At 42.5% G+C, this 10430-nt stretch overlaps 3 protein-coding genes across 4 annotated transcripts in view; 1 reads left to right on the top strand and 2 right to left on the bottom strand.

Moving 5' to 3' along the window:
- Positions 1 to 207: 207 nt before the first annotated feature.
- LOC310957886 (dehydrogenase/reductase SDR family member 12-like) lies at positions 208 to 3315 on the bottom strand (the record flags this gene model as incomplete). The annotated part of the gene is made up of 10 exons (XM_083928624.1): positions 3182 to 3315; positions 2673 to 2806; positions 2523 to 2605; positions 2351 to 2446; positions 2173 to 2254; positions 2036 to 2097; positions 1798 to 1902; positions 1479 to 1569; positions 466 to 603; positions 208 to 365 (listed from the first exon to the last, which is right to left on the bottom strand). Exons 1-10 carry the CDS (start codon positions 3235 to 3237, stop codon positions 208 to 210), a joined length of 1005 nt encoding a protein of 334 aa, XP_083784750.1. The 5' UTR covers positions 3238 to 3315.
- A 311-nt stretch (positions 3316 to 3626) lies between these two features.
- On the top strand, positions 3627 to 7843 carry ap1s3b (adaptor related protein complex 1 subunit sigma 3b). Of its 2 annotated transcripts, XR_014593508.1 has the most exons (6): positions 3627 to 3750; positions 5366 to 5544; positions 5729 to 5837; positions 6053 to 6190; positions 6957 to 7067; positions 7179 to 7245. XR_014593508.1 is itself a non-coding variant. In XM_083927871.1 (5 exons), exons 1-5 carry the CDS (start codon positions 3748 to 3750, stop codon positions 7212 to 7214), a joined length of 465 nt encoding a protein of 154 aa, XP_083783997.1. In that variant the 5' UTR covers positions 3627 to 3747; the 3' UTR covers positions 7215 to 7843. The 2 variants fall into 2 exon arrangements, 1 of the variants encoding a protein (XP_083783997.1); XM_083927871.1 differs by lacking the exon at positions 6957 to 7067 and having other exon boundaries at positions 7179 to 7843.
- Positions 7844 to 8896: 1053 nt separating this feature from the next.
- Positions 8897 to 10430, bottom strand: part of scg2b (secretogranin II b) — a gene marked incomplete at its 3' end in the record, with an annotated part of 2428 nt that continues 894 nt past the window's right edge. The window contains exon 2 of the mRNA XM_083928082.1: positions 8897 to 10430. This exon is cut by the window's right edge and continues 295 nt beyond it. Coding sequence (XP_083784208.1) covers positions 8897 to 10430 — 1534 coding nt within the window.

Below are 10430 nucleotides of genomic sequence, written 5' to 3'. Positions count from 1 at the left end.
AAGTCAGTAGTTTTTGATATTTTCAATGCAGACAGTCCAGTTACCACATGTTGACATCACCGATAAATCATATGAGTCTGAGCAGAACATATGGCTGTGTAGAATTGGGCTCTACATTAGACAAACCTGACATGAAATTTTACACAAATGTTTCTTATTGTCACTAAAGCTTTAATGATTCAGTTACATGTAACATTGTGTCAGAATTCAGACAAACTGAGGTCTGGAAGGACTGTGAAGCTGTACATCCGGTTGTGACTGAATGGCTCTGGCCAAAGTCTCCAGCTGAATCATGAAACTCTGAATCTCTTCAGCAGAGCTGTGAGTCCAGGCCAGAGGCAGGTGGACAGGAACAGGCGCACGATCTGCAACACAAACAGTCCAACAGTATTTACCTGAGGGATGGGGGGGGGGGGGGCATCTCTTTATGTGCCGTGGAAGAAGCTGTCACTTCATGCTTCTCACCCTGAAAGAACTGCCCGCTGCGTGTTCTGGCAGCAGCTCTAGATAAGGCCAACCACACAACAGTGTCAGCTCCTTGCTCTACACCGCGCAGCCTCTCTCCCATCATGTGGTGGAATTGAGGCATTGATGTAGAAACCGCTCGAGACCGGAAAGGAAAAAAGCCAAGGTTAGTTTTGTGTGTGTGTGTGTGTGTGTGTGTGTTGGGTTTATATAACTAAAAGAGTGGCCAACTGTTGTTGTTTTTTTTATTCAAGCAAATGAAACCGAAGCAAGGTTTCAACTACGAAGAGATGATGATCTCCAAATGCAGTGAGTGCCAAAATGAAAGGGAAATGTGCACTTTAAAAAATTCAAATAAAAATTGACTTCACTTTAAAATAAGTATATGTAATATAATAAAAGAAAAATAATGGAAATCATTGTTTTGAGCTTTTTTAGCTTTGTAAATCATTGTAATTCACACTCATTTACCCATTTGTTTCGACAATTGAATAATTACAAAATGTTTAAAAAATGACAACTACTTAATCTTCATTATGTTCTCTGTCTCATAGCTTAAAATTATTAACAGGTAAATATTCCTGAAGCCTTGAAGGCAGATGTTTATAATAAAGTTTATGGTCACACATGTTGTGTTTTATAGGCTCAGATTTTGCTGGATTTTCAAAACAGTCAGTGATGGAAGAAGTATTGATCTTTTACTGAAGTAAAAATGCACCAAAATTGAATGATATGCTGTTACGAGGAAAAGTCCTAGTTATTCATGCATTAAAATGTAAGCGCTATTGTAGCTGATTCCACCAGAGCTAAATGTATTAATTTATAGGTGGCTTAATTGACTGTATACCAATGCATGTAGACATATGCTAAAGCACCACTATCAGGAGAATTGTTCCTATATTAGACTGCTGTGCAAGTATGCTCCACTATGTGTGTGATTTTTGGCATGTTTTGAGAAAAAGACGAAAAATGACAAGCAGCAATAATAGTTTTCAGGTGTGAAAAGTCAGTACCTGGTGTATCTACCCAGCCTGGATGCATTGCAGAAAAGTGAATGACTGGGTTAGCTTTGGCCCACTGTTCAGTCAGCACCACCTGCTGTCTCTGCGAAGAAACAACACATGCTTGCATCATCATCATAACCATCATCACCATCATTAGGAAAGCACCTCACAGTATTCAAATAGGCTGTAAATTCATTTTGCATTATTATTGTATGTTGTGTTTAACCACTGTACACAAATCCAAACCCAGGTACACGTGATGTTACTAAGAAGAACTCCAACACAGACATATTGGTCTTATACCCTGGATTGCATTCTCTTCTCCTACCTTGTTCTGGGCATAGACCATGAGACCATCAAAGTTGCCCTTCTCTGACTGCAAGTCATCGACTCTGAGTTTCTGGACCAGCATGCCCCCTGAAGACACAGTGATCTAACAGGCGGGAAGAAAAGAGGCCCAGTGTGCTTAGACAACAGCCACTACAGCGAGGACAAAAGTGGCATTATGCTGTCCACATGATGCAGATGAGCGCTTTGCTTGTGTGAATTTGTGTGTGTGTTCATACCACCCTTGGATCCCGGCTCTTCTGTAGAAGTGGTATGAGAGTCTGGGTGAGTAAATACACCCCTAAAAAAAAATGGAGAAAAGTCAAAACTCTTCTGTGTACAGCAACGCTCTTTGACCATCAAAGTGAGGTCTCACCCATAGTGTTGGCGGCAAAGTTCTTCTCTAGGCCTTCAGCGTTCACCTCTCTCTTGTGCACCATGCACCCAGCATTATTTACCTGTCGTGAAAGAAATGCCAGAGAAGTCAGAGCAAACAGCAACAACGTCTTCAGTCTATAAAGAAGGATGTGATGAGGATTAAAAGAGATACCAACCAACACATTCAAGGATGGATACTGCTGCTTGAAAGCTTCCGCAAACTCCCAGACTTTCCGTATCTCTGACATGTCCACAATATGGGTGTACACCTCCTGGAATAACCAGATTAGTGTCACTCGCTCTCTCACAAATCATGGGATTCCTCTCTCCTTTTTTCTATTTGCTCACCGTATTCCCGGACTCACTGACGATGTCCGCCCTGGCCTCTTCTGCTTTATCTTTGTTCCTACACACCATGTGGACTGTCCCACCTGTGAACAAAACATTAAAGATGACTTTCTATCAATGTGTCGTGCATGGCAGCTCCAGCATTTTTACCTTTTTTGGCTATAGCCATGGCTGTTGCCCTGCCAATTCCACTGTTGGCTCCAGTGATCATAAAAGACCTTCCAACAACAGAAACATCCAGGTGTTGGGGATCAAAGTCTTTCAATGCTACCTCATATCCCTTCCTAAATGCACACAGAAAACACACTAATCAACAACAGGCGTAATGTTTTTCCTTCTTCACATTTTCGCTTCAGAAGGGCCAGGTGATGTGAATGTCATCCTCACCCAATCGCTGTCAATGGAACTATTGTAACTGTACATAAAGGCCAGATTGTGTGGTGATGTGCCATTTCTATTCTTTTTTTTTTCAGAAGTCTTTAGGCTTAAATAAATGACATGAAATACATTTTACACACAAAAAAATCCTATAGTTATAAACCAACAAGTAGGACTAATTATTTAGACTTGAATAGGCTACACTGACTGACAAAGCATCAACTGACAGCAGCTTCTGTACATCCCTAAGCTCCACGAAGGACTCCCTTGTGTTCACTGACCTTGTATATTGGTGGATTCCATTCAAAAACCAGATGGTATTTCGGTACACAGACATGATAGCCTACCGAGTGAATACTAATAATAATCCCAAGAAGTGCAGCAGTATGTCAGTCCTTGTTAACCACTGTGACAGATCAGCATCACACGAAGCAGCAGGCAAGAGAGAGGGGGGCACACTTGCTGCTCTCTGTCGACACCGCATGGGGATAACACGTAAACACTCGCCCTGGCAGTCAAGTGATATTAGTTAAAGTTTTACCTTCTCATTCATTCATATTGCCTGTGCAAACCACGTGGTGGACGTGTTTTTTAATGGGCTGCATCCCTGTAGGACAAATCTACAGTGGCCAATCCGGATGGTTATGAGGTGTGGTGACGCGTCCAGCAGGCACCGCTCCTCCGGCGGCCGGGGAGGGCGGAGTTAAACAACTTTCACACTGCCTGGAGTGAACGACGGATAGATATGAGTTCAGTCGGACCAGTTGACCCTTAGTGAGGGTTAAAGTTCTTTTTTTTTTTAGAAGCACATTTTGATAGCGTTTATAGCTCTTGGCGCAGCGTCACAATGGTAAGTGTTTGGTGGTTGTGGTGTTTTACGCATGGCTGTAAGCTCGCGTCGGGCTGTTCACCTGTTGCACCTGTTGTCGCTGACAGGTAGCTAAAGCGAGGGACTAACACCTCACCGTTTCCTTGTACACTGAGGCCTGTTTTTTTTCTCGTCAGGCCGCTCAAGCAGCAGCTGTATTTGGTTTCTACTGTGAGGTCTTCCATTGTGTTGTATTGCTTGCATTCTCTTAAAGCGACTCGGAAGTAAGGTGTAGGCTACACTACCTCAACCGGTCCCAAACAGGTTTTGTCACTTTCTGTCGAGTCCTGCCCCGGTGGCGGTTCAATACTTTCCATATAAATTTGCCTAATGGACTGACACAGGGAATATACACCTGGAGACACCAGGATGATGACAGGTTGGGCTGTTTTTCTACTGCAATGGTAGTTATATGGTAGCAATGTTATAGTAATGTCTCTCTAGGTGTAGGCTATCGCGATATCATATATCAAGATATCAAGATACACAATTGCATCTAAATTCTAAATTCAACCCAAATCTAAATCCAAATATTAATTGGTAACAACAAGCACATGCTAACTCGTTTTTTTTAACCCAGAAAATCTGATGTGAAATACTTTGAGTTTAGATTTTGTGTGAAAGCTTTTAATAAAATGAGAAAATGCTCAGTTATTGTCATTATTTAAGCATGCTATAGCATTCTATATCTGGATATACATCATTGTGGTGATATGAAATATCAGGATAGAAGATTTGGGCCATATTGTCCAGCCCTACTTCCTCATTTTGTCAAAACCAATTGCCCTTTGACATTTTCCTAAAATGTATACAAAGTTAGAGAAAAATATTTCTAATCAATACGCCAATGTCCTATATTTGATGTATTTGGTTTCCCCAACAATTCATCAATTCTACATACTTGTTGTAGTAGCCTATATTAAATCCTAATAGGTAATTTACCATGGTGGCAGCATAACAACACATTTTTTCCATATTTCCTGATAAATAACTGAATTATTAGCTCTTTTTGGGACATTTTTAGTTGGGTTGATGATCTCTTTTTAGTTATAAAGGACCAAATCACAAATTTCACCAGATTTGCCCAGATCAGGACAAAGTCTACAAAAAAAAAACCCAATCCATTCACCCTTATAAACTCTTTGACATCAACAATGAGAAGAAGACTTAAGGGAAACGGTGTGTCTGTGTAATTCCAATAAAGATGTGGTGAAATTCATGTCCATTTTGACACATAGCCAAATCTATTTCCAAAGCTAGGAAGGACATTTGTAAATATCTGAAACATGTAGAAAATAATAGAAACTCCAAAGTACTTCCTCCTAAATCCTTGTTGACCTTCACATTTCTGCCTGTCCAGCCTTTTTTCCTCCTGTACGGATGTGTTTGGTTAGTGAAGTTACTCTTTAATGAGCCCTGAGAACACCAAACCAATCTTTTTTTTACCCTTGGTTTGTATGTTAGCGGGTAGTTAATAATGTCCCTTGCGAAGACTTTGTGCTGACATGTGTGCTTATTTGTACATACGAGTCATCCCCTCAGTTCATGCATGCATCGCAATTACCCCTCTGACCCTGCGGCGTGTCTGCGTTGACAGATACACTTCCTGCTGCTCTTCAGTCGCCAGGGGAAACTGCGTCTGCAGAAGTGGTTCACACCCATGTCAGAACGTGAGAAGAAGAAGATCACCAGGGACATGACCACCATGGTGTTGACACGGCAACCACGCTCCTGTAACTTCCTGCACTGGAAAGACCTGAAGATTATTTACAAGAGGTGCTGCCCCCGCATGTTTGTTTAACTAGTTTTAATGACTTTTTTGCTTCCAAAGTAGCAGGACCACCAGTCTCTTTTCTACTCTTTATTACATCTGCTGTATATATATTTATTACTACTCTATATATACAGTATATATATATATATACCAGCTTCAAATAATCACTTTCACATTTTTCCTCAGGTATGCAAGCTTGTATTTCTGCTTGGCCATAGATAACCAGGAGAATGAGCTGATGGCCCTGGAGGTTATTCATCGCTACGTGGAGCTGCTGGACAAATACTTTGGCAATGTATTTCATTATGTTTCACCCTCTTTGATTCAATATATAACTGTAGCGTAGAGTGTAAGTGTTGAAATGTGATGGTAGCTTAAATCAAGAGCATATTAACTATTGAACTAGGCTGTAAATGTCATATCAAACTGCAGTTTTAAAGTAAAACACAAAAATGTAAGTAATTCGACAACATTCTCCACTGTTTTATAATAACCACACTATCTTCTCAGGTGTGTGAGCTGGACATAATCTTTAACTTTGAGAAGGCCTATTTTATCCTGGATGAGTTTCTAATGGGAGGTGAAATACAAGAAACCTCCAAACAAATGGTGAATCGCTCCATTGAAGCCTCAGACATGCTACAGGAGGTGAGATGTGCCGGCACACACACACACACACACACACACACACACACACACACACACACACACACACACACACACACACACAAAATACAAAGCGTGACTTGCATCTGCGGTGTAAGCATGTAACATCTGTTGCATGGCTCGACATAATTAAAAAAGTACGGTGACATGTTTTTGAATGTAGTTTAGTGTTGGTTATCCTTCTTTTTTTTTTAAATCTCGGCTGTGGGGTACTTGGATCCAGATGCCTGAAATCGGTTCTTTATAACCCTTATCATGAATCAAGCTCCAGTGTGGGATCTTGTTCAGTTTTATTTGTGTGTATGTGTGTGTGCCCTTACCAGCAAACGTCGCAAGTAGTCATTGTCATAATGAGTTCTACTAACATTAGTCCCTGGTGTGTGTTTCTTTCTCATAGCTTGTAGATATTAGCTCCCTTTTTTTAAAGTTTTGTGCTTGTACAGCTGTTTTTTCTCGCCCATCCGTCTGTGTGTGTGTGTGTGTGTGTGTGTGTGTGTGTTTAATCTCTCTCTCTCTCTCTTTGCCAGTGTTATTGCAAGTGAGAGACAGAGTTCCCTGGAACGTGGCTTAGGTTTAGTGTTTGGCTGATGCTTCCCGCTCTCCCTGTAGGTTCATGGCTCCGTGTGGTACAGTAGTTAACTGGGTGTGTTGTTCTGTGCTTCTGAATAGGGCTGACTAACACTTTTTAATCAAGAGTTGGATAATGTGCAGCGTAGCCTCCCATTCATTTTGACCATTATCGCTTCAGGATGACAGCAGTGAGTGGTATGAGGTGGAGCTGTTTGGATGACCTTGAATATGGACAGAAAGGTTAGATGTTCTGCTTGTGTTAGTGGGTGTGCTCAGCACTTAATAACAGGTGAGGTGTAGTTGTGTGCCTGTGAATATTGATTGTATTAGAATGCATTTTTTTACAAAGCTCAGAACCTGATTTTTAAAACTAAACTCTTTGTGCTTTTTTTTTTCCTAGACCATGGAGGAGTATATGAGCAAACCTGCATTTTAACCCCTGGGGGGGAAAAGGGACATGAAAGAAGAGCTGGGAGCAATACAGGAACCAAATGTACTGTTTATGAGTCAAAGAAGTTTCTGAATAAGCATATGGAATTTGCTTTGATTCTGTTGAACATTTTCAAAAGAAGAAGTGGGCATATTGAATGTCTTCCTGCACTCTGCCTGAAGCTTTGGTGCAGTGTAACTGCATTCAAGAGTAAGTCTAATGTTTTTTCAGTCATGCGCTCAATTGAAGGAAGGGGGGAGGGTTGTTTTCACATTGTTTGCCGTTATTGAAATGTAAATAAAGTAGCAATAGAATCTGGGGTGTAAAAAAAAAAAAAAAAGATTTTAAGTTTATGGATTTGTTGAGTTTATATTTAAATCATGTATTAGTGTATTGGAAGTGATTGGTTTTATTACAAAACACTACCAATTTGTTTTGAATAATCTAATCTGTAACTCTGAAATTCATTTTAGTCTCAAAAACAAGACCTTTGAGTGAGACTGAGTATGCTGAATTTCTTATGTTTTTAATCTGTGTAGCCTATTTTTCACTGGTCTGAGACCATTAGTCTTCAAAAGGAGCAGTTAGTGTGGGTGTGAATATCACTATTTTTTTATCATGTGCAATGTATGATGTTGGAGCTTATGATTAAAATGTGTATTTTGATAAACAGTCTGCTTTGGGTAATATTATAAACCGTAATTGTGTATTTGAAATACACAGAACCTTGTGGAATTAAGTGTTTTTAAAAAACCAGCTCGTTTCCTCTGATTATAACCCCTGACTGTAGAGTATGGTGTGTTTTTAATAACGCAACACAACTCAGCAAGAAGAAAAATAATACAGCTGATGCTTTATTCATCTCTGATTCATCACACATTATTGAACATGTACAAAATGGTTTAAAAATGAGCATACATAGCACAACCACTGGTAGGCCAACAATACAGAGCTTCGCAGTATGAAAGGGTTGGAAGGCAGGCGGCGGTCTGATATTTAGACTTGGAAATAATTATCCCTAATAATAACATTAAATCCACTAACCCTGAATATATCACGAGTCACAACAACACTCGTCCTCAGCCCAGCACGCTGCCCTAATGAAAAATCTATTACTCCTGTCGTTATACTGTATGCTTGTTTTTTAAAGGCCCTGTCAGCATTATACTTTATCATTTACAGATATATTCACATATGTAATTGAATAGATTGACATTGATGAGAAATAAGCAGTTTTACCATTACTCAGTTGATTATAATTGAAAATATAGGCCTGTTTACAAACACCATTAATGTAAACAAACCTTATACAACAACCACAAAACTTGAATTACTTGGATTTCATTGTGATTTGCTATTAGTCTGTGTAATTAATCTGCAATTTGAGAGTGATAACGTTCAAATCAAAAGTGTTTTGTTCTCATTGATGCACTCTTTGCACCTCTAATCTATGATATCAATATAATATTTCTATAATGTTCTTGCAGCAAGTATAGGGACTAGTGTATATTTTAAAAATGTTTTTAGACTTGTAGGATTTCTGTAGTCCATTTTCGTTAGGGTGATATTAGTAATACCAGCTATAATGATAGAAATTTGTAAACTAGATCACGTCCACCAAACTTTATTTTTGAGACAGTATAAATACTATATTCATGATTTCGTGCGTCTTGCAGCGGGGCATCAGGCTACATCCCAGCCACTGTTTTTTCACGGTGCTCCCCCTCTTCTTCATTTACGGTCTGTGGAGCCGAGGTCTTGGCCGTTATCTCCTCATTCCCCAGCATCTCTGTGGGCTCGACCCTCTCCTCTGTGGCCACCTCGGTTTCCCTCTTGGCCACTGGCCTCTTTTCAGTGTCCGCTTGCCCCAAGTAGTCCTTCATGACCCGCTCGTACAGCTCGTAGGGGAACTGTCCCTTGAGCTGCGCTTGGGTGTCCCGCTTGGAGATGGTGTTGGGGTACTCTGTGAGGATTTTTGCCGCCAGATAGGTCGTCACCTCGTCTTCCACATCGCCACCATCATCATCTTCATCATCACCAGCAGCGACGTCGGACTGACGTTTGAGGGGCATTTTGTTGAGCTCGGATAAAAAGAGGTTCTCCCTGCGCCCGGAGGGAGGGGGGATTTTAACTGGACTTGAATTCACGACAGGATTGGACGCCACTGGGATTCTGTCCGAGGAGGGAGGGGTCTTCGCGGGTCTTTGCACCACAGGATACTCGTTACTGATAGTCTCCACGCCGATGATGTCTAAAAAGTCCTCTCTGTCCATGTCCTCGGGGACGGGTTTGCTCTTCACTGGCAGTCTGCGGGAGTAGTACCTGATCTTTGGGGTCTGGCCGGTCGTGTAGCGAGATGACGCTTGGGGTTCGCGGTGGAGCTTCCTGAGCTCCTCTGTGAGCAGCATGTCGATGAGGTCCTGCGGAGGGACGTGGAGCTTCAGAGAGAGCTGTAGCAACTCCTTCACTGTCCGAGGATCCACGATGGAGGGGCGGATCAGTCTCTTTCGCTGTTCTCCGGTCTTATCCCTCTTCTGCGTCTGATCGCTCATCTCCAGGACCTTCAACAGGTAGTAATCTACCAGCTTAGTGTCATCGTCAGCCTCCTCTTGGTTCTGAATCGCCCGGCGTTGGATCTCCTCCCTCTCTGCTTCCTCCTCACCGAGCGCCCTGTCCATTTCCTCGTGGCTCCCGTTGACCATCTCCTCCGTTTCCTCCCTCTCCTCCACGGGGACCCACTCCTCTCCGGCTGCATCTTCGTAGGCCTGGCTTCTCAGGCTGAACCCGTCCCCTTCCTCCTCGCCATCGTCGTCCCCAAACACGTCTCTCTTCTGCCCGGCGATTGTGGGCATCCTACCAAGCTCTTCGAAGATGGAGCGTAAATTGGCAAGGCTCTGGGGTGTGTACTGCTCATCCAGGTCCTCCGTGGCCCGCTTGGAAGCGTCTGTGTTCTCCTCGTCCTCAAACATCAGCGGGTATTTCTTGTGGGGTCTGGGGAAATTACCGTAGTCTGCCGGTGCGCCCTCGGGGACTTCGGTGTCTTTGGTGCGGTGCCTGTGCGTGCGGCGGTCGTTCCTGGGCGCCGAAACGGGGCTGAGCTTCGCGTCTTTCCCGGCACGATCCTGCAGAGACTTGAGCAGGGCTTTCATCAGCTGCTCAGCGGTAACGTCCTGCCTCTGCACGCCGGGGGCAGGCTGACGGTCCCCGGGACTCTGGTCCTGC

The sequence above is a fragment of the Echiichthys vipera genome (genome assembly GCF_963691815.1).
Source record: "Echiichthys vipera genome assembly, chromosome: 15".
Lineage (NCBI taxonomy): Eukaryota > Metazoa > Chordata > Actinopteri > Perciformes > Trachinidae > Echiichthys > Echiichthys vipera.
This window is presented reverse-complemented; position numbering and strand designations above follow the sequence as displayed.

Coding starts and splice junctions, on each gene's coding strand:
- ap1s3b (XM_083927871.1), top strand. Junction 5,838..6,052: donor TGGACAAATACTTTGGCAAT/GTATTTCATTAT, acceptor CTATCTTCTCAG/GTGTGTGAGCTGGACATAAT. Junction 6,191..7,178: donor CCTCAGACATGCTACAGGAG/GTGAGATGTGCC, acceptor TTTTTTTCCTAG/ACCATGGAGGAGTATATGAG.